This window comes from Porites lutea, chromosome 11 (assembly GCF_958299795.1).
Source record: "Porites lutea chromosome 11, jaPorLute2.1, whole genome shotgun sequence".
NCBI lineage: Eukaryota > Metazoa > Cnidaria > Anthozoa > Scleractinia > Poritidae > Porites > Porites lutea.
The window spans coordinates 12,812,940-12,836,878 of record NC_133211.1 but is presented as its reverse complement, the minus strand read 5'-3'; the positions used below and the strand labels follow the sequence as shown (position 1 = coordinate 12,836,878).

Below are 23,939 nucleotides of genomic sequence, written 5' to 3'. Positions count from 1 at the left end.
ATTAAGCTTGAGTTACAACATGAGTTTTTCTAAAAGTCCAGGAACCGAAATAGGAAGTATTGTATTTTCACCATAAAGGAAAAGTCTTTTAACCAATCGAATTGTAACGCGTTGATCAGCTAGCACGTGTACTTTTGAATAGGTTTTTGTGTTCCTTTGTGATATCAAACACCTGTGTTTACTGTAGACTGTATAAAAGTAGTGCTTAAACTGTTGTAAATCGATTACCTAGCCTGCGATTACCTAGCCTACGATTACCTGCGATTACATGTGAAGTACTATCTACGAGGTTTACTCTACAACAAAGAAGTTGCAGCATTACAGAAAAGACTCAGCTCTTGTCCAACCTTCGTACCTTGGGAGGTGGAAATTAGACCTTGTACCTCTGGCAGTAGTAACGAGTGCCAGCAGTGAGCCAGTCGCTCTACCGAATTGCAGTTTCCACCGTCAATAACTTCCATTAGTAGATCACTATTTGCTAACTCTCGTGCCCTCGCGAAGAGCTTTAGTTCCGTTGTTTTCCTAGTTCGACTTTCCCGCCAATTTGGTTTGACAGGCTGAAAAGCCGCTTGACACAGTGAAATATCCCCCCGTTACATAGGTGACAACTTGGTTACCTTATAAAAAAGAAAGTTCGTTTCAACATTCAAAGCTAAGAAACTGTGACTGAGAATCTGAACAGCTTTCTGAATGCTATATATCAACGTAACATGTACAACTCTTCCCGCTAGGAAACAGAGCGATAAGACTAATAAGACCCCCGGCTTTGGATCAGCCCTACTATAGACAAGAAGCATCTCAGATCAGACGATTTTCCCTTCTTTGTTGAAATTGCAGCATCCGTAACACAGAGCAAGATACTCTCAAGAGGAAACTAACGATGAGTGAGGGATTGATTAAACTACAGTTGGCTTTATCGCAAGGCCCACAATTTAGTGTAACGAGTGCAGATGAGGACGAGAAAGATCAAGAAAGCATACTAGGCACTGAAGACTACAATAACAATGAGCAACCAAATAAATTCAATGACTTACCAACGCTGTCCGAAAAAAATAAAGGAGAAATTTTAACTCTGGAAGAGCATACAAACCACTCGGCTCAAGAAAAAGGCAACCATCAAAGGCAGGCGGGAACAAATAAGCAAGTTAAAAGCGGCCAGTTAAAGGCAGAAGGAAGTCGAGTTTGCGAACTTCAAAGTCCAGTAGAAACAGGTCAGTTTGAACTGACAGCAACAGGGGAATCCGCACTTTATGGAGCAGAGCATCAAGAACAGCTAGAACAAAATCAGCATGAATTGGCAGAAGAGAGAGAAGAACAACTCCAAGTTACTGAACTACACCATCAGGTAGAGTTGCACCAACAAGAGCAGAAGACAATGAGCGAACAAATCAATGAATTCTATGAACTGGACAAACATTTAAAAGAGCTACAACAACTAGATATTGAAATGCAAAGTCGATTAGAAACAAAACAACAAGAATTAGTGACAAGAATGAGAGAACAGCTGGATTCATTTCTTGGGCAGAAAGACCTAGTAAGAGAAGAACGTCAAGAACAACCTCAACTCACCGCGGAACTGCACAACCACTTAGAAATATACCAACATGACTGGACAACAGAGGCCGGGCAGGTGAATGGAATTCAAGGAAAGGAAGAGCTAATAACAGAGGAAACACAACCATTTTGCGAAACAAATCTACAAAAGGTGAAGACAGGGTTGACAAGACTGAAAAAACAACTGAACGCTTTACTGGCAAAGGACGAACTTGTAAGAGAGGAACAACAACAAATTGCTGATCTGCAAAATAAGTTGACGAGAATGAAAGAAAAATCGAATGAATTTCATGGACAGGAAGAAATGCTACCACAGGAGCAACAACGTGTTTCTGTACTACGAAATCAGTTGGAAACAAAAAAGCGAGAGCTGACGACCATAAGAAAAACCGAATTAGATGAAAGCATGGAATATGAAACACTGCTTAGAGTAGAACGACAGCGACGTAATGAACTTCAAAGTCAGTTAGAAACAAACCGACGAAACATAGCATTGACGAGAAAACAAATATATGAATACGAGAAGCAAGATGAACTTCTCAGAGAGGAACGACAACATGTAACCGAGTTGGAAAATCAATTAGAAACAAGCAGGCATGATTTGGGTAAAATGACAAAACGAATAACTGCATTTAAAAAAGAAGGTGAGCTATTAAGAAGAGACAATCAAGAACGAGTTTCGCATCTGCAAAGTCGGTTAGAAATCATCCAGCAAGAGTTTGCATTCATGAGAGAACAGACGAATGAACTCGAAATTCAAGAGGAACGCCTGAGATGGGAACATCAACGAGTTATTCAACTGCAGAGTCTGTTAAATACAAACGAACTCGAATTGACAGCAATGAGAGAAGAACTGATTGAATTTCGTAAACAGGAAGAAACACTAAGAGAAAAACAAGAACGAGTTACTGAACTGCAAAGTCAGCTTAAGGAAAACGAGAATGAATGGACAGTAATTATGGAACAACTAAATAGATATCAAGGACAAGAAGAACAATTAAAAGAAGAGGAACAGCGAGTTACAGCTGGAGTTACTGAAATGGAAAGTCAGTTAGAAATAAGCCAGCAAGAACTGGAGACAATGAAAGAGAAACTGAATGGATTTCGAATGCAGGAAAAACAATTAGAACAAGAAAAACAGAGAAGCACTGAACTAAAAAACACGTTAGAAATAAAGCAACAACAATTGAAGAGAATGAGGGAACTACTAAATAAATTCCAAAGACAAAGCGAACAATTAAAAAAGGAAAAACAACAAGTTACTGAAATGCAAAGCCAGTTAAAAACAAAGAGGCACGAATTAACAGATCTTGAAGAACAACTCAGAGAGGAACGACGACGAGTTTTAGCGCTGCAAAATCAGTTAGAAACAAACCGACAAGAGTTGGCAAGGGACAGAGAACAGCTAAATGGATTTAAAGGAAAGGAAAAGTTAGTAAGGAAGAAAAAACAGCAAGTTTTGGAGCTGCAAAATCAGTTAGAAACAAACCAACAAGAGTTGATAACAGTACGAGATCAACTGAATGAATTTCATAAACAGGAGGAACAACTCAGAGAGGAACGTAATCGAATTATTGAACTGCAAAAAGAACTTGAAGTAATCGAACTTGATCGAGCAGTAATGGAAGAACAACTAAATGGATATCAACAAGAAGATGAACAATTAACAGAAGAACATCAACGAGTTATTAGACTCCAAGGTCATTTAAAAGAAAACCAGGAGGAACTGAGAAGAATGAGAGAACAACTGAATCGGTTACCAAGACAAAGTGAAGAGTTGAGAGAGGAACAAAGAAGAGCTTATGAACTAGAAAATCTGTTAGAAACAAGCCAACAAGAGTTGATAAAAAAACGAGATCAACTGAACGAATTTCTTAAGAAGGAGGAACTACTTAGAGAGGAACATAATCGAATTATTGAACTGCAAAAAGAGCTTGAAGTAATCGAACTTGATCGAGCAGTAATGGAAGAACAACTAAATGGATACCAACAAGAACTTGCTGAACAATTAACAGAGGAACTTCATGAACGGGTTGTTGGACTCGAAGGTCATTTAAAAGAAAGCCAGGAGGAACTGAGGAGGACGAGAGAACAACTGAATCGGTTACAAAGACAATGTGAAGAGTTGAGGGAGGAACAAAGAAGAGCTTCTGAACTAGAAAATCAGTTAGAAACAAGCCAACAAGAGTTGATAACAATGCGAGATCAATTGAACGAATTTCATGAGCAGGAGGAACTACTAAGAGAGGAAGGTAATCGAATTATTGAACTGCAAAAAGAACTTGAAGAAATAGAACTTGATCGAGCAGTAATGGAAGAACAACTAAATGGATATCAACAAGAAGTTGAACAATTAACAGAAGAACATCAACTAGTTGTTAGACTCGAAGGTCATTTAGAAGAAAACCAGGAGGAACTGAGGAGAACGAGAGAACAACTGAATCGGTTACAAATACAATGTGAAGAGTTGAGAGAGGAACAAAGAAGAGCTTCTGAACTAGAAAATCAGTTAGAAACAAACCGACAAGAGCTGACGAGAATAAGAGGACAACTGGATGAATTTCATGAACAGGGCGAAATACTGAGAGAAGAACAACAACGAGTTCTTGGACTTCAAAATCAGTTAGAAACAAGCCAACAAGAGCTGACGAGAATAAGAGAACAACTGAATGAATTTCATGAACAGGGCGAACTATTGAGAGAAGAACAACGACGAGTTCTTGGACTTCAAAATCAGTTAGAAACAAGCCAACAAGAGTGGACGAGATTGAGAGAACAGTTGAATGAATTCCAACGGCAAGGTGAACAACAAGGGGTTATTGAATTAACCAATCAACTGCAAACAATTCAGCAGCAATTGACGACAAACAGAGAACAGCTTAACAGACTACGAAGACAAGACGAAGGACCCAGAGGGAGGCAGCAACGTGCAGTTCCTGAAATGCTAACTCAGGATTGTGACTGGATCATCTATCGGCGTGAAATTGTCACTGAAAACTGTGAAGAGCTTGGACGCGGGGCGTGGGGCGCTGTTTTTCGAGGAAAATTTCGCGGTTGTGATGTTGCTGTAAAAGAATTGCACGCAAATATAATTTCGGATAACAACAGGCGTTTGTTTGAGCGAGAAATCGAAATTGCCTCAAAATGTCGCCATCCATGTTTGTTACAATTCATCGGCGCGACTGCAGATGATGGAATCCCACTTCTAATAACGGAAATTATGGACCGCAGCCTAAAAAGTAGGCTATTTAATGTTGACGAACCAGCCCTTACTTCTGCGGAAGTTTGTGTTATTTCACTGGACGTGGCTCTAGCTCTGAATTATCTGCACCAGGAACGCGAACCTATCATCCACCATGACGTCAGCAGTGGAAATGTGTTACTATGGCGACAAGGTGACCAATGGAGAGCCAAAGTGTCTGATTATGGCACTGCTAATTTTGTACGTCAGAGCACTATCAATTACGCAGGCGCTGCGATCTATCAAGCACCGGAGTGCCTTAATGGAAATATTAATCAACCATTAAGCTGCAAGGTCAGTGAAATTCCTGATAACTCACAGCGTAGCAATGTGACATAGTCCATTACATTCCTGTGAATTCTGCGAGATTTCAATGTGAATATGTCTTGTCTGAGGCCCGGTTCAGACGCCGTACTTCGCATGAGCCAAAATCGGGTTCGAATTTAGGCCGACCCAAATAAATTTAGGTCGAATTGAATGCGACCTAATTGATTCCGACACCAATCTTCATGTAACCGAAATAAATTCAAAAGGGGGAAACCAAAATATACTTTAAAATGTATAATATAAATGGATGCAATTGGTTTGGCTTATGTGGAGTTCGGGGTTCAAATTAACGTCGGTTTTATAGCCTGAACCGGAATGCATTATATTGGCCATAATTTTCCCTACCCACCCCCTTTGATGTGACTTCCGAACTGCCATCCGTCCGTCCAACCATCCACCCTTTTTTTAGTTCTTTCTTTTTTCTTTTCTGGGGGGGGGGGGGGGTGCGGGGAGTAAAAGGAATATTAGATTACCACTGAAGGGACAAAGGGAGAGTAGTTTAACCTGACTAAGAAAGCATTTCCGCAAGTGAAACGAAAATTTCCACTTTAAGTACAATCTGCAAATCTGCTGTCCTGTGACCCACACTGCCAGCAGAATGATGCTCCCTCCGAGTTAATGGGTCCCCGTAATGGACTTATAAAATGGAAATCTAAGCCAAATTTTCGGGAGACTATTCCAAGCATCCCACTAAACCTGATTGAGGCAAATAAGACAGGTTGTGAATCCGTAAAATACCCGATAATGGCCAATAAATACTAAAAATGTGGATCATTTTGAGGATATAATCAAAACCTTGTGCGAACTCTGGATGAAGAAAATGAGTCCAAATGATGGACGCAAATGACTTACTGGAACACTATTTTCTTTATAATTAGGTTGATGTTTATAGTTTTGGTATCCTCCTCTGTGAAATGTGCATCAGAGAACAACCAGACCCGAGGATTCGCGAGGGACAAATAGAGCGGATTATTGACTGTCACCATCAAGACCTTGCGAGGCGATGTGTACAGAGAGAGCCTTGGGCGAGGCCAAATATGGACACGATTATTGAGGAACTGGAGAGACCAGGTGAAAGAACTTCTCGCATATGATATTTTCTTTCGACTTGTTTTATAACGTTTTTTTCATTTCATAAAATGTTTTTTGATTAAAAAATTGCTTGTTTTTAACCTTATTCAAATATACAAAAGCAATGACTGTTAGATGAATTTGCTCTATTGCAATTTCCAATAAATAACGTGGGTAGGTATTATCACTGATCAGCACCGTTTCCTGGAAATCTCATATTAGTTTTGTTTCTAAAAAGATCTCGAAAACTGTGGGGATTATTGCAAAAGCTTGCTTTTATCTATCATCCAAATCGTTGCTGACCTTATATTACTCTCTACTATATCCCTACCTAACGTACTGTAATGTTGCCTCGTCCTCCACCTATTGCTCTAACCTTAACTGTATTTACCTTTTGTAAAATCGCATGGAGCGGCTTATATCCAAAGCTCACTATCTAGCAAATGCCACCCCATTATTTAGCAAACTTAAAGCCCTTGACATATATAACATTAGTTCTTTTTCTTTTAAGACATTATGTATTCCTATCACCATAATCTTTTGCCTACTAGCTTTCGTAACCTCTTTTTAATCAGTAACCAGCTTCACCATTCTGAAACTCGACTAGCCTCTCAGTATAGACCTCATTTTTGTAGAACTAATATTATACCGAGCGGTTCAGTAGGACTAACAATCCTGGAATTCTTTGCCAGTTACACTAACCAGCTCCTCTTCCATATTTTTTTAAAACGTCTGAAAAATTATCCGACGATAGCCATTTTGGCTTTAGGTTTAGCTGCAATCAAGTAAGCCTATGTAATATAGCTTAATTATAAGGAAGCCTATATATATTTTATTTAACACCTCCTGTAACGTTTTTTTTTTTGTAATGTGAGTGACTAAAACATAAATAAATGAAACGAATATGAAATACACAATATGACGGCATGCATTTTGTCCTTTGTCCTAGACAGAGCAATAAAATTGAGGGTGTTGCCCTAAACGGCGGGATGTGTATTTTGGGATTTTTCTGCCCTAAACAGGGTCAAAGTTTCAGACTCTATACTCAAATATTGGTGTAGTTACCCCCCGCCCCCACTTCCCACTCTTGATAGCACTTCTAAAGTAAAAATAACTTGAATTGAACCAGCATTTATTTCAACATTAAAGAAAGTCGATTATATGAGTTTAACTACGGACTTGAAAGCCAATATATAGCATTAAAACCGCACGTGCGTGCATGAAATACAATAAAGCTTTAACAACATGAACGGCATTCAATAAAATTTGGTGATTAGTTGATTGATGGGAGACAAACAATAGAGGAAATTATGACAAGGGAAAAATAACGGAAATGTAAATCCTAGCCATTATTCATTAGGAAAAAATGGTTTTTAAGTTGTATTTACCGTTGAAAAAACTTTTCAAACCAGATCAATATAAAAGATAGATTTTATTTTCAATGTCACTTTTCATGTCACTAGCAATCCTTTTATTTTTGGACATACAATGTGCTTTTGTCTAGACTGCAGTACGAAATGTAACTTGGTATTTGTCCAACAATTAAAAGAGGTCAGTTAGAATCGCTGAAACATAGACGACATTGAATGGATTAATTTTGACGACGTTAAAAACACACATTTAAACTGCAAAGGACCGCAAATAAAATATGCCGCAGAACGTAGGATCTATAGAAGACATGATCAGCAGAACTACAAAGTAGACACATTCAATTTTGCAAAGCGGATCGTACTACGTTAAAATTAACTTTGCAAGACATCAAACACGACATGGAAAGGAGCTGTTTCGCCATTCTTGTGGCTCATCATTACGGCGCAACAAACAGAGAAGCCTCTGCTGAAAATGACCCGCTCACTCTGTCTCAGAGCCCTGACATTTAACTCCAACACTCACAGAATCACGCCATATCACGTGTCTCAGAGAGGGCAAAAAACCCTGAAAAATCAACACTCTGTTCACGACTGGCTGTCATCTAAGAAACCGTTCTAGCAGTTTCCCGAAAGGTGACCCAGCTCCTGTAGTACTTTATAATGTTATCTGTGAAGATATATTCGGTCCCCTGCAGGCGGGGCGGGGATACTCCCTTATGTAAGCTATGTAGGTATGTGCCGCCCCATCGGGCAAGGGTTTTGTTTTGGTCTGAAAACTGGTATACACTTTGCCCATTTTGGTCTGGAAACGGGTATAGTTTTTGAGGGAACTACGAGAGTGTATGAACGTATTTATCATTTAAATTCCAAATGAGTAACACTGAAAGAAAAAGAAATACTATGCGAATTCGAAATAGATTTGAAGAATTTTTTTGCTTACGCTCTAACCTAAGTAATGAAAACATAATTTATGCCTAAAGGCCAGGTCTGAAAACGGGTATGGATTATTACATTTTTTAGTCTGAAATAGGGTCAGGATTTGGAGAATCACCAAGAATTCCCAGGAGTAACCCCCCCCCCCCCCTCCCGGGATTCGTTCATCTTCACTAAATGTACGTTACAATATAATAGTTTGCGTTTTCGTGACCCAGGTTAAGTACAAAGCAGGAACTATAAGAGAAAGTAAAATTTTCATTATGAAAAGAAAATTGCCCATTGGTATGGCTTTATTATCATAGCCCCCTGTAATTTTCCTTATCCGCGATTTTTCCCCATTTTATGTGGAATGTGAAACAATTTTAAAAACAATTCCAGATTTATTTGAAAATGATATAATTAATCAATGCAAACATTTGCAAACATTGTTTCCGATTTTTTTCGTACCCAGACCTCCCTCAAAACTGAGAACGAGGCAGATAAACAATGTTTTTTTCTGACGTAACGCGGCGCCAAAAAACAGAGTTTTTAGTCATCAAAAAATGTTCGAAAAAACGATCTGAAGGAAAACAACGATGGAAATGTGAGCGAAATAGGCTACTTAAGCTACGAAGCTTAAAGATCTTCACTTCTGAAGACCCTTGAGAGCTTTCCAAAGCTCTGAATGATGTCTGTGGAGAATGCTGCTAGGCGAGTTTCTCGCGGTGGAGGGCTTGTCGTTCGACCTCAACCTATCAGGTTTTTAGCCATTCAACAGACTATTTTTGCCTCGTTTTTGAATGTAAGTATGCTCCGATGGTTTAACGATATTGATCTGGTCGTTTTACAGCGACAAGTCATACGTGGAGAGTGTGGTAAGCTTTCTACACGAAGTCGTTCCTCAGGCAAGTAAAAAGCTCTGCTATTGTTTGAACAAAATTTATTTATATAACGTCATCCTGTATCTTTCAGCTATTTTCGCCCTTCCTGTGGTCGGGTTTTTCATTGGAGTGGTATTTCAGGTTATTTGAAGGCGATGAACCGGGGAGATTTTATAAAGAAGGTCACAAAAATGACTAAGTCAGGGAAATCGAATAAAAATTAAAAACTAAATTTACGTGACTACTATCATTTATGAGTTAGGGGGATCCACAAGGATAACTGCATTTTTTAAAATTTTAAACAGGTATTTTCTTTTTGTGATATCCTTAAATACTTTGGGCTGTTAAGTGCAATGGCGACATTATACCGGGCTCAATTTGATTTGATTCTGGTAGCGTTTTGTAGGTGGATTAACTCGAATAAGGACAAATTAGATGCAAAGGTTTCGCTGCATAAACAGAGCGAAGAGCCTTTTTTTCTAGACAGGAATTTAAAATTACTGCTAGGAGTTAAACTTAGCATCACTAAAATGTAGTCTTCGATGAACCTCGCAAACGGAACGAAATAACTACTTGAAACTACATTTTCAAGAAACGAGTTTTTCCTTGTGTTGATCTTGTTTTTCCTTGTGTTAAGCTCGTGACGAGGTTAGCCTATTACGTGACAGGATCGGAAGCTTTGCTTATCTGCATATTTTCTCGCTGTCACAAGAATTTAATTTCCATTTGATAACCACTTGAACTTGGTCAGAGTATGTACAATAACATCAAAGCATAACTTGCATTCAACAGCTATGTTTTTTTCAAAAAAACAATTTCACATAAATTTTCTTAAGTCAATTTCAGCTGATGTTATTTTACAGTCAACTTTGCAATAAAATACTATCAGTTTGATTGGGCCCCAAAATGTTATCAGCTGTTGGTAATAAATGCGAGATTTGAGGATGTAAATTGTGTCAAGTCACAATATTAATATTTAACAACATGTTAGATTCAAATGACAACAAGAACATTACCTAATAGTATTGAGACACCAACTTTGAAATTTGCTCCTGATTTGAGAAAGAAAGTTACTTACCATTTTGACTATAACATAAGCAAAACTGGCCAAACCCTGGTTTAGGCACCAAATATTTGAATACCCAAAGCTTAATCCTGTTTTGGCTGATCTCAGAAACAAGCATATGCCTGTTGATTTAACCAAATCTACTACTTGAGGCGAAAAAAGTCTTGTCATGTATTTCATATTGTTTAAAATTAATAATATTATTTTGCTTTTTGAGTTAGGGCTGGAATTTGTGTCTGGAAAAAATGTTAATTTTAAATTCAAAATTCCTGAAAATGATCGGCCTTGTTACTTTATAAATATTTTGGACTATGGGACTTATTCTGATGTGCAAGTGATACAAAAGGGCTCAGTATTTAAATTGTTCTCTTTTCTGTTCTGATTTCTTTGGCAAGCTAGAGTTACCCCTAAATGTTTAACTTGACCTGGGTTTCCTCATTGTACAGGAACTAGATGGCATTGTTCCTTCCCCATAGATAGTATGCTAGTTCCACACAAGATCACTGTACCACCCTGGGACACAGATGTGTGGGAAAATATTTGAACAAAAATTTATGAAAGATCAAGGAGGGATGGTTGGGAAAGTTTTTAAAAAGGGTTTTTGGAGCATAACATGCATGTACATGAGGGGAAGGGAGCACTATTCATTCTAGAAAGGTGATGTACCATTTGTGTCGTAGGAAAGTTGAAATCCTCACATCTTACCCAGGCATCTTTTAAATTTTAATTTAATTTAAATTTTAAATTTTTGTGCTTCTAAATATCTTTCAAGTACTTGGTAGCAATAAGCGGTTTTAAATTTTTTTATGACAACCTTAATACAACAAATCCCTAATTCAAATACAGTCAACTCTTGTCTTGCGGACACCCCGATGAATAAATTAATAATGTCATGAGCTTTAAATACTATTCTTATGACTCAGAGTAGAAAAACAAAGAAATAATTGACAGAACTGTTGTCTGTGACTTATCAGGGTTGATGCAGTTCTTGTGGGTAGGTGTAAAATTTATACAGCTCCATTACAACACTGAACATTTTTTACTTGACATTCAGGCTGTAACTGGAGGTCAAAAGCAGGAGGATAAGGAGAAAGTGTTATGGGTGAAGTTTGAGGAGGCAGACATTAATGGTAGGGAAACAAATTGCACAATTTTCAAGGGTTTAGTCCACACTTTAGTAAATTTTGGAACTTCCAAATGGATTACCATTGTCGCTGGGGTAGCCTACGCTAGGTGTTTTTTGTCCCTATGCTTTAAATATCAAAGAACTTGATGGACCTAAGCTGGATTGCAAGCAGTTTAGGATTACTGGGACCTAAGTGTTTTGTTTAAAGTGAATTTTACTTGTAAAGTTGCTACAACAGTCATTGTTGTAAAAAAGTTCAAAGCTGTCACCCTCACTTGGTGTAACAACCAGCTTTGTTTTTCTTTGAATTACGATAGTTATACATATTCTCACTATAACGTAGTTAATTTGTGTTGATCTATCACAAATTAAAACAGTTAAGGAAAAGCTGCAGCAAGTTTCTGCTTGCCCCTTATACATGTACACTGGAGATCTGTCCAATGTCATGGAGTTAATATTTTTTGCACATGTAGATAACACACTTCATCAGGAGGATGTTTCATCAGGACTGACTTTGCCACTACTGTTAATCCTTGGTTACACAAATGGATTTCATGTGTGGACTATCCCAGTAAGTCAGTTAAGATATAACTTTACATTTATTAATTTTTTATTTGACTCTATGAGGAAAGGGTATATGTACATGTATAATCATGTATTGTCAATAACTGTCATATTCATCCCAGAAGGAAATAAAATTTGGAAATGTGACATTTGGAATTTTGGAAATGTGGAGAAGAAGAACTTGGGAGAAAAACCTTTTAATATTGATGATCAACAATTTTATTACTGTCATCATTGAAAAGTATGATGTCGTTTTCAGATGTGTTAATTAAAAGTGAAGTTTGGGCACAATTTTGATGGTAGGATGACTGAAACTTAGTGAATGTTCATCAGTCTTCATGAAAAATCTCATTCTAAGTATATTGGAACTTTTTAATGTTGAGGTTTGAACTAAGATGTTGGTTCTGTAATTTACTATTGAAGTTGTCTTTAAACTCCCCTCTGACTTGCCTTTAGACATTTTTGTACATCTTTTCTTTCTGCCCACTGATTTCTACAATTCATACCTTCTGTATTTCAATTCTTGACAATTTTGTTAATGCACTTTGTGTGGTTAATACACTGTAGTAAGCAGTGTGGATGGTGTATACTCTTCAATCAAAGAAAAATTCTAAACCTGGTGCAAGAATTCTAGCTTTCTTGTTCTGTTTGTTTTTTTCAGTCAACAGGTGAAGCCCAGGAGGTACTGTCTCTTCGCCAGGGTCCGGTCAGGCTTGTGCGCATGCTCAAGACTCCACAAGAAGGTGAGACAGTTACTATTGACAATTATTGTGCAACTACTGCAGTGTTACTGTGGTTACACAGACATTACGAATATTAATGTCACACACTAGCTTACCATTGTGTTTTACATCCCACCCAAAGTGAAAACACGTTGGTCCCAGCTTATCATGATGGTTTAGATTCCATGGTGAAAGCCATGTGCAGTGCATCTTTTTGAGGGGAATTTCGTTGACTGTGCTGCTTTTCTGATTAGTGGTTTTATATGTGCTTGTATTGTCAGTGGAGACTTGAAAACCTAAGTTACATGTACAGGCAGCTGCTATTGCTGCTTGCATATTAATTAAAGGTATATTGCCATTGTTTAGCATCATTTGTATAGTGTGTCACCCAGCGTGCAAAGAAAGTCGTGTCCGATAGCCCGGGGCTAGTGGATTTTGCTATCGGTCTAGTGATTTTTGTCCTTAACTTGCCCGATGGGCAAGTGCTGTTTTTTGGGGGAAATTCAAATTACAGAACGATTTTAATCAATCCTGCTAAAAGCAAAAACGGTTTTGGAGCTAGTTGAAATGACTTGTTGGCTAGTACATCCTAGTTACAGCTTGCCCGAATGGCAGGCTGTAAAACTGACTTTCTTTGCGCCCTGGTCACCCCTGTTGGGTTTGCCATTATGATATAAATAATTGGTCTAGAAGAAAAGGCTAACCTTGTATGCAATAATGTTTAAAGGTGCAAAGTCCAAGGATGAGTTTGCAGTTTCAAGACCTCTCTTTGCTGCATGTGATGCTGCCAGGTTAGTTGCTTCCTGTGCTTGCTGAGGTAGTAGCTCATGTACTAAGCAGGAATTCCAGTATTGTTACAATGTACCTGTGATGAATGATCCCATTTTTTTAACGTCCATTTAGATGCCATGCACAATAAAATTAATAATAATAAATGTCAATTAATTTTAACCCTCTACATTGCCCTGATCCTTGAGGGCATAACCCACATGGCCAAACCCAAGGTGTTAACCATCCCTCTTGTCTTCCCAAGTAGCAAACCAGCAACTTGAGATGAAACTCTTGACTGCAAGGGAGGAATGGAGCAAGGGAAACTCTAGAACACTTTTCAAAACACCCACTAACCCACAAACATCCATCACCTACAATAAACTTTAAAGGTGGTGTACAGTGGAACCCCAACTTATGGCCACCTTGGTAATACAGTCACCTCGTTATTATGGCCACTTTTTTTGGCCACCTGGCAAAAATGACCATACATTTTCTTGTAGATAAACCCTCGTTAATATGGTCACCTCATTATTACAGCTAATTTTTTTGGGCTCATTGGTGACCGTATTAACAGTCATAGTTATGTGAATAACTATGTTATTAATTGTATGGCAGTGTTAATATTTTTGCCCACTCAGAACCATTGAGCTGTCCTCATTAGCTGAGGTTGATTATTGTACCCTTGTTTTTGCAGTCCCTCCTTGCCATTCTCCACAGTTAATCTGTGGTCACTGGCTACTGGTGAACAGGTTCACTCCATTGGGTTTAAGTCTGAGGTGTATGATGTACTGTGTAACCGAAGGTGAGTTCTATGCCATCTTTGAAAATCAAAATTTTGTCTATGTTATACATTTTTTCACAAAGTTGTGAATATGGAGCAAAAGGCTGCTGCAAAACAGCTGTCTAGACATCCAAGCATTGACTACTCATGGCTGGACTAAGACATTACAACATTGCTGTTGCATAGCCCATGGCTTGTGGAATGACCCAGCGGGAGGAGTTGTCTGATAATGCATGGGCAAGCAACATTATTTTGTCAAGATAAAGTGAATGTTAGTAAAAAAAAGGGGAGTTGTGACTTAGGCTAGCATGACTGCTCCGGGCTAGAAAATTTCAGCAACTGCTTGCCCTTGGGCAAGAACGTTTTTAAAATTGATGTTCATCTCACCCTTTTGATCGTTTACAACCACGTAGATTAACAATGATTAGCAATGATTGTCTTTGTCTGTCCCCTTTCCATCAATGGAAATCCCCCCTTAGATGATAGTTGCAAATAAAGTCTTATAAATTATAAAGTGTAATGAATCAGTCAATTCCACCTGCGCCTAGCCCCCCCCACTCGAGCTGATGCGGGGCATTTGCCCGCCTTGTCAGTCCCGGGGGTGGAGCATTTGCAAATTTTGCACTGCCAACCCCCAGGCCATTCCCGAGCTTTTAACATGCACGCGGTTTCCTATCAGAATACAACTACAGTGCAGAAGGTTTCACTGGAAAAAAAGCAGATTGGCAGGTGGAATTGACTGATGCATAAGATTAATGTGCCACATCAAGTGTAGGGTCAATTCTAAAAAATAAAACAATACTGTAGCCCCTGATGCTACTTCTTACTAAAATGTTGTTTTTCTTGGTTTTGTACAAGATAGTTATGTCCCATTTTGCAACTCATGGACGTATTATGCACTGTGGAATTTTAGTGCCCTTGTGATTTTGATTTTGAGGTAAATGAATATTCGTTCCAATGTCTATGTATTTTACAATTTTCCAGATTGATGGTTGTGGCTTTGCAGGAAAAGATAGCTGCGTTTGACACTTGTACTTTCAAAAGCTGTTTCTGCATTACTAGTGAGTATTTTATGAAGTACAGAACTCTTGAGCTAAGATAAATGAAACTGACCTTGCTTCCTACAGTTACAGTTACTGTAATGTTGTTAAGCCGGAAATGATCATTTTACAAAGGTCAACTATGGCACTGTCTATAAGGCTGCTCTATCACAATGATACTATTAGTTTAACTTGAAAAATAAGATTTTTGAACAGTAGTAACGGTGGTACACTGTACCTCTAACTTATTAAGTTAAGTTGTTTAGTTCTTTGCCGTTATCATGATGCACATTGTATTTTCCTCAGGTTGTTACCCAGCTCCGAGCCCCAATCTTAACCCATTAGCACTGGGAACTAGATGGCTGGCATATGCTGACCGCAAGGTTTGTGGATTTTAAAGATGTGCAATAAAGAGAGCTGTTTATTATTGTCAGTGTCAAAATTGTCTCTTGTGTGTAATTAGTGGACCTAAAGCCAATGATAATTAGAGCTTGTTTAATTTAGTGAGAGGAAAACAAATTCAGTATCATTGAAAGATTTTCTGTTGAATTGTTTAACAGTTTGGAGCTAATTATAATATTGAAGATGGAATTCTCAAATTGTCAATGAAAATCAACGTGTTGAGTGGCCTATTTCAACATTCAACATGCAGGCATGCTTTACACATTCTTCAGCTTGTGTGTGTACATGTACCATTATGTTACTGTCAGTCTTTTGAGTGACCTGTCTATGCATGTATTTTCTTTAGCTGGTTCCAAATCACCAGTCCTGTGGTGGAGTTTGTGGAGACAATTCCCTTTCATACACAGCCACAGTAATTAATGCTGCTAAGGTATATGTTATTCATTGATAATTTCTTAGAGTGTCAATTGTTCTTGTGATCCAGACTGGGCCCAGTTTATTTCTCTGCCTTGAGTTCATTTGCCTGCACTTACAGGTGACTGTACAAAATGCATTTGGATTAACATGATTTTTTAAATCTTATTTTCAGACCCTTACCAGAGGCCTCACAATGTTTGGTAAAAGATAATGATAATTACTACAATATTGTTTATTAAGAACAAAACAATAATATTATTCAGAGCTATCATTAAGAGGTGGCGGCCAGGGATAAACATGGCACCCGGCTTCCTTTAAAAGAAAATAGAAGGAAAATGGAACCAAAAGAAACCCCAAGCTGTCTGATTCCCCGTCTACTTGTTGTATTCTCCCAGCAACTTGAAACCTTAGTGACAACCCTTATTATTTTTATTATTTTTATAGGAGTGTTTATGTGTGACTGAAGTTAATACCATAATGATGTATTGTTGCTGACATTGTTCATACATTTGTTTTCTTTTAGGTGAAACAGTAGGTCGCTGGACTGGAACTGAAATGTTGCAGGATTATGGAAACCAAGTAATATTATTTTACACAATATTGTTAAATTTTATTTTTCATTGTTTGAGGAAGTAAACACATGAAAAATGATGACATTTTCATTCTTATGTATTATTACATGCCCCTATGGACACCAAAATGATGCTGTAATTCAGATGTAGAATTCGTGTAGTGAATTTTTGTACAATGTTTTAAACCTGACCCAGTGGCGTAAACAGATATTCCTAAGGCAATCATAAAAAAAACTGGGACAGACCCCTTCTTACAACTTACTTTGCTATTTTAATGGAGTCAGAAATATTTGAATTTTGATTTTTCTTTTATTTGCTCTTTATTTTTTCAGAAGAAATCAGTTATCAGATCGGGGGTTGTTACGATAATTGACACAATGAAAATTGGCAGTGGAGAGGTAAGGAAAGAAGACTTTAGAATTTGTACAAGGCAGGCAATATTCACTCCCATCAACCTTGTAATAGTTCAATACTGTAGTCTATCCCATTCTCATTTTATTTGGTAAAGGAATTCTCTCTTATTCACCTTATCATTTAATTTGGTATTTTGGAATCTTTTACCCTTAGTGCAAGGGTCTTTCTGTGTATACCAGTAAGGAACTTACCTGTTATAGTGTATAAAATAATTTTACACTCTAAGAAATGTGACTGGTTATCTATCAAGGCTGTGCTCTAACATCGCCTTGTGGCCCTTTGCTCCTGGGCGACCACATTTTTCATAAAAATCGCATGCTTGGCACCCTGGATTCTACAAGTTCAGAGCACAGGGCTCCCTTCAATTATCTTACGACATAAGCCTTGTCTAAGTTATTGACTATCTTAACATTTGTTCCACAGTTCTGTGTACAAGAGGATGATCATGATGGTGCTGGTATAGTGGCTCATTTTCCAGCCCATGCTGGACAGCCCCTCTCTGCTATGTCCTTTGATCCTAGGTACAAATCCCTCCTCCCACCCATCCTGTGAAGAGAGCTTTAAAAACATAGCAATAGTTCCAAGGAAGAAAGTGGAGAGGGGTGGGGGACAGAAAATACATGTAAACTATTCCTTACCTTTCAACCTTCACTCGTGCCTGAATCCAGTCTGCTGTTTGACTCAGCGTTTGTGTGCTCCCTGAGTGCACTTCCTTTGCAGGCTTTAGATACGTTTGTAAATCATGAGAGCATTTTTAGGTCTGTTTTTCTTTTTTTTTCGTGGATGCATTGTGATGCATACATTGTACCAGTGCCAAAGATGATCAAGTACACGTACGTTCTTAAACAAGTGAAAAAAGAAATCAATTTTAGTCTTTATGTAGGCTTTCATCAGGGCATAAATGTACATAAAGACGAATACACTAACTGGGGTCATTTCAAAAAGCATTCAGCCAAATCTCTTTAACTATGGCCAAATAGATGACTTGTAATTTCAAAAAGCATTCAGCCAAATCTCTTTAACTATGGCCAAATAGATGACTTGTAATTGCTACATTGGTGTTGATCATGAGTTGTAGGCCGTTCCTCTTCCGTTCGCCTGCGAATTCAGCTGTCTCTCATTTTTTCACATCGTACGTCCCCTAAGCGGGTACCTCCTCTAAAAATTATTGGTCCCTCAAAAGTTACTCGTAATGCGTGTTTTTCGCGAGACCTGTTTCACTCGCCCAAACAGTGAAACAGGAGAGCTTGCTCGCAGGCTATAATTTTACCTGTTCTTTGTATTGTCACGTAACGGGCTTATATGTAACGGGCAAAGAAACGCCTGCGTGGGAGAATACCGTAGCTAAAGCCTGTAAAACCCTGTTTAATAATCATTAAAAATATAGACTCTCGATTATTGTGCTGTTTAGCTCTTGTTACATTGCAGAATTCGACTAAATCCCCGGAATAAAACTCGCTACTTTAACTTACTGGTTTCAAACATTTTGTCTGAGCGCTTTGCATTTGTTTAGGCAGCGAAATTTTCAAGAAAGTTTTACTCTCAATTCTCTATCAACCTTAAACTGACTTACCTGCTTTGCATTATATTTAGTGGCTCTCTACTCCTGACAGCTGATGTTCTTGGCCATAATTTTCACGTGTTCCATGTTCTTCCCCACCCTATTTGCCCATCACTGAGTGCCATACATCATCTTTACACGCTTCACAGAGGAGATACGACTGCTACTGTAAGTCTACTGCTTTGTCGCTTGTTATAGCACTTAAGTGAGTCGAAGAATGTGAGATTTCCGAGTTGTTTTTAGGTCCAAAAACACGGCCACGTTTTGCTCGATAAAACAGGCGCCATTTTTTAAATGCTAAATTGATGTGAATTCCCGCTGACCAACGGCTTTTGAGGATGTCACTGGTGTAGGGTGGTGGTGGTGGGCGGGGGAAATCAGGATAAATTTGTTAGGTCGTCATTTGTTTAAGGCCTTCTTGTTACTTCGTAGACAACCCCATTTAACTCCATCTATAAACTTAAAAGCAGCTTTTTTCGACGCGTAGACTATTTTATGATCTTTTATCGTATTTTCTCACCCTACTTTGTGCGATAAACGGAAACCTCCATAAGGACCATCAGGGGTACGTAGCGGAAGAGACTTTTTCCAGCGTCTGCGTCTTGTGATTAACTATGAAAATTAGCTGTATGTTCGAAGGGTAAGCTTTCAAAAATTCCCTCTTTTTTGTTTATCCCTTAAAACATTATTTTGCGGCTTTGTTTAATTTTCAGGTGCATGGTCTAGCATTTTCGTTCGACAGCCGGTGGGTTGCCGTATCGACTGTGCGTGGAACTGTCCATGTATTTCCTATTACACCGTACGGAGGTACGTTGCAACCAAACGTATAAATTTTGATAAGGTGAAAGCAATTGAAGCGGAAACCACTTCCCTTACACGAGCTGCGGGATGTCTTGTAAACGTTCTATTTTCCTTGTAGGGCCCATAACAGTTCGAACACATTCCTCTCGACGCGTGGTTAACCGAAGCAGTCGCTTTCACACGAGCGCTGGATTAGATGACCTGGACCAAGCCTCTACGCCTACTGGCAGGCACAGTCCGTGTAATGGGACAGTTCCGAACGTGTCATGTTCGCCTAATGGGAGCCCGCTAAGCTCCACAGGCACACCAATATCCAGAGATTCTTTGAACCTTGCTTGGAGTAACAATGGCCTAGTGAATCCCCGATTGCCTCCTCTTCCTCACTCTTACGTAACACACCCTCTAGCGCAGATAAGAACACCCACTGGTCCCCGGTGTAGTGGACCCTGTTGTACAGGCTCTTCCCAGCTCTCTAACAAGTGTAATGGCCGAGTTGGTCTGGAATATTCGACGGGGGTGGCGATGACGTTTGCCCCCTCCAGGGGATGGCTAGGAGGGAGTCCAAACATTACAAGATCAGGTAGGCATGTGAGTCTTTTGACACTGCAAGCTCAACCAAGCTCAGTATAAAGTGATAGCACAACTTACTCTACTTACTGTCAAATTTAGTAAGAAAACCATAAACACCTGCAATATTTTAGGAATAAAAAAGAAATGTTTATTGTTTTATGTCCAATCACTGTGAATATCAGGACATGCCAGCAAGAGACCCACGCTCTGTATAAGAGTTACAAGTGGTAAAGAAATTGCGTAATCTCAAAATGACCGTGAACATAAAGGATTTTAAATAAATGGGCGTCCTGGTGATAGATTCAGAAGATAAATACTCGCAAACAGAGCTTGGGCCTCCTGTAGTTTTCCTACGACTGATTGGTTCTTCCCTTGCATCACAATGAATTTCCAGAAATATTTCTGGTGTCCACGGTTTGGCGAGGTTTACAGTAAATATAGTTGTGAAGTAACAAGGTCTTGAATTGGGGATAATACATTACCTTTTCCTTTATACCAATACAACTACAGGTTTCCCAGTCTTTGGGCGACTTTGCATCGCAACTTGCGAACAAGGTGCGATTACACTAGGTCGGTAATAATCGTTGCGTTACTTTCTTATCATCATTTTGTTTCGTAGACCCAAGCAAGTCTTCAGCCGCTGATTCGCTATACATACTGGATCTTCACGGTAACTTAACAGAGTATGTACTTGAGCCACATGGGGTTAAAACTGCCCTGAAAAGTGATGACACTCCCTTGGAGCTTACCACCACATCAAGAGCCCAGTGGACCCTAACCAGGTAAGCAGCTTACTACCAAATATTCGCCCTCTTTCACACTACCCTTAATATACCTTGTTTTCCCTTCAAAGGCGTTTTTGCATAACCATCGTTGTCTGAAAACACTTCTTTTGAGGGTGAAGGTGTATTGTGGGCTTTGTAAAAGTGGCGAAAATTTTCCCTTTGTTGGAGAAAATAACCTGTTTCCAAACAATATACAATATAAAACTAGTTCTCACTGAACAAGTTTGGGAAAGTTGTAGCAAGTTCGTGTGGGAGAGTTTGTTTCATGTTAAGTATTACATACTTCTCACAGTAAATTCAAACTGGGGTGGGAACTCGTAACACGAGTATTTTTTCGTCATCTTAAAAGTAGGCTAATTTAGCAAAAGAACGGGAAACTCATTTGACGACGGGAAAGCGCACGGAAAGGTTTAAACTCGACTTTTAGTGGTCAAGCCAGTTGTTTGACTTGCGTGCGCCGTCGTCAACTAACGTTCCCGCTCTGTTGCTACATCAGCCTTCTATGAAAATAGCGCGGACAATGTGCACCAAGTGTAGCTAATTACACTGTAAGTTTTGTTTCATTGTTCCAGGTGCTCAAGTTGGCCAGAAAGCAAGAGTCCAGTTGTTAGAGACCTTTCACTGCTACTGAGGCGACTGAAAATGAATCCAAGCGACCACAATGCCCACACTGAAAAAGATGGTGAGCGACAATTTTTTTGGTCGTGACACCCGCATCATTCTTAGATTCTGCGGAAACTGCTTGCACCTACTCCTCCCCTAACCCAACATTTTGTCCTAAATAAGATCTTGGTGTTAATGTTTGGTTAGGGGATGGGTAGGTGGTCAGCTTTTGATAACATTCTGGGGAAACTGCCCACCTAACCCAGCATTTTTCCCTAAATAAGAACTTGGTGTTAACGTTTGATTAAGGGAAGGGTAGGTGGACAGTGTACTAGAATCTTGTTCTGATCCTGACAATATTAGGATCTGGTGACCAAGAGATGATGTGATTGTGGGTGAATCGATTGATTTTTATTGTAACTTCGGAGACTGCCGTGTTTATAAAATCCTGCTTTGCGGTGTGACTATTCAAATGAAACCTTCAGTAACTGTTATTTTGAGATCTTCTCGTCTGTTATTTGTTATGTAGGTTTGGCAAAAGTAAACTTGAAACTGTTCTTGAATTTTGACGCGTCACATTGCAATTCTTTTAATGCTTCAGGAAAGAAAATTACCTTGGAGAGTGAATCATTCTTTACGTTCACATCCAAACAAGAAGCTAACTATGATGGTTGTACGGCTGACGATCAGTGGTTGGCGAATATTGAAATGGAAACTCACGCTGCCCCGCACAGACGGCTCTGGATGGGGCCTCAGTTTGCTTTCAAGACCTACCAACCACCCGGTTCCTCTTCAGCTTCTTCCACACACAGCCTAGGGGACTCACGATCTGGGAGTTTTGGAAACGGGGCCACTATCACAGCTCACAACAGGGATGTCCATGCTATGGACCGTTACTCTGAAGAGCTCGATTTACAGAGCTTGCGGCTCCAGCCGGTGCGCTCGGATCCAGTTCCCACTCCGTCAAGTCGGTACGCATTCACTGGGTACGCCTCACCGAATCTCGGCGGAAGCATGCCGCTCATTGTCGACAACGGTCCCGGAAGTTTGACGGAACCATGGCCCGGGGTAAATAACGAGATGTTTGAAGACAAGGAGGAGCAACTTGTGGAGACATTGGCGGACGCCATGAATGAAAACGCGACACTTCCGGTCAAAAACGGCAAGAAACGGACCACTTCAATTAACGGCGAGAATCAGTTTCAGTTTCAGTCAGATTGTTTAGGGGGAGGGGTGAACGCGTTTGCGTCTTACTCCTCCGCTGAAACCAGCCCTGTGTTCCCTCCAGAATGGTCTTAGATATCACAGGACAAATGGAGGAGATTTACATGGCCATTTTTACTATATTCACCGCGCACGCTGACCCAAAAAATTACAAATATACAGAGGAAAACCCACAAAATTCAGATATTTCTTTCGTGAGATGAGTTAATTAACTTTTCCTAAAATGGATGCATCAATCGACTAGCTAAAATAGCTAAATTGTGTAGGTCCTCATAAAGTTTCCTTCCTACAAACCATTTGTCGTCTTAAAATTAAAGGAGGAGGGCAAAACCAGCGAGCCTATTTAAAACGAAAGCAAAAATAAATTTCAAAGATCCCTGAAAAGAACAAAACTCGCTATTACTATTTATACTCGACATTTTGCCTTTGATTTTAAAATTAGAATCCACATTTGCCTGACGCATCGCTTTGGGGTTAATAAAAGTTATAAATTTTATACTACTTTACTTGAAATTTCACCGTTGATTATGTTTCTATATTTCTACGTCAACTAAGTGCTCTGAATAGCCATTATTGTATAATATGGGATGGAAAGGTGAAATACCGCAGAAAAATCTCAAAATATTGAAAATGTACAAAAAAATATGTAAAATGCGTTAAAATATACATTGGATTCTGCTATCTACTCTGTACATTAGCTAAGCAAGATCTATTTATCAACTGTAAATTGGTGTATATTTGTAAATCGTTTTAACGTTATGTTCCGGTTCTATGAAGCTTTGTAAGGTATTTCTGTAAGTGTGATGTCATATGAATGAATAATATATCATTGATAAATTAATACTTGATTCTGAATTTACCTTCTGTAACATTTATAAATTATGCAATTCGAGATAAACAACAGATGGTTAATCGGAATCTAATACCTGTAAAAAGCTTTAGTGCATTTGTAGATGTATATAACAAGGGTTTTATAATCTTTACTCTGAATTCAAATTTTGGTGAAATTTCGATTAGCAATTCCTTGAAAAGGTTATGAATGGTTACTTTTAAAACTTGTTATATTCGAGTTTCTGTATGTAAAAGCAGAATCCAAAGAAAAAAGATTGTCTTTCTATTTTTAATATCAATGGGTGAAATAAACTCTCTAAAATTTCAAAA

The 23,939-nt window shown here is 38.9% G+C and overlaps 1 protein-coding gene across 3 annotated transcripts in view; it reads left to right on the top strand.

Moving 5' to 3' along the window:
* LOC140952646 (BCAS3 microtubule associated cell migration factor-like) overlaps positions 1-23,939 on the top strand; it is a 27,767-nt gene extending 3,828 nt beyond the window's left edge. Inside the window, exons 1-20 of one of the 3 annotated variants that reach the window (XM_073402081.1) lie at positions 8,939-9,237; positions 9,329-9,383; positions 11,480-11,555; positions 12,025-12,122; positions 12,777-12,858; positions 13,565-13,628; positions 14,303-14,410; positions 15,374-15,450; positions 15,736-15,812; positions 16,178-16,261; positions 16,421-16,448; positions 16,772-16,827; positions 17,156-17,218; positions 17,658-17,755; positions 18,828-18,963; positions 19,509-19,602; positions 19,715-20,176; positions 20,786-20,948; positions 21,524-21,633; positions 22,156-23,939. In XM_073402081.1, the coding sequence (XP_073258182.1) occupies positions 9,164-9,237; positions 9,329-9,383; positions 11,480-11,555; positions 12,025-12,122; positions 12,777-12,858; positions 13,565-13,628; positions 14,303-14,410; positions 15,374-15,450; positions 15,736-15,812; positions 16,178-16,261; positions 16,421-16,448; positions 16,772-16,827; positions 17,156-17,218; positions 17,658-17,755; positions 18,828-18,963; positions 19,509-19,602; positions 19,715-20,176; positions 20,786-20,948; positions 21,524-21,633; positions 22,156-22,853 (2,703 nt within the window). In that variant the 5' untranslated portion in view covers positions 8,939-9,163 and the 3' untranslated portion in view covers positions 22,854-23,939. Of the gene's footprint in view, positions 1-731; positions 5,090-6,000; positions 6,194-8,938; positions 9,238-9,328; positions 9,384-11,479; positions 11,556-12,024; positions 12,123-12,776; positions 12,859-13,564; positions 13,629-14,302; positions 14,411-15,373; positions 15,451-15,735; positions 15,813-16,177; positions 16,262-16,420; positions 16,449-16,771; positions 16,828-17,152; positions 17,219-17,657; positions 17,756-18,827; positions 18,964-19,508; positions 19,603-19,714; positions 20,177-20,785; positions 20,949-21,523; positions 21,634-22,155 lie in introns of those variants that run through there. The other 2 variants (XM_073402080.1, XR_012167373.1) reach the window with 2 other exon arrangements.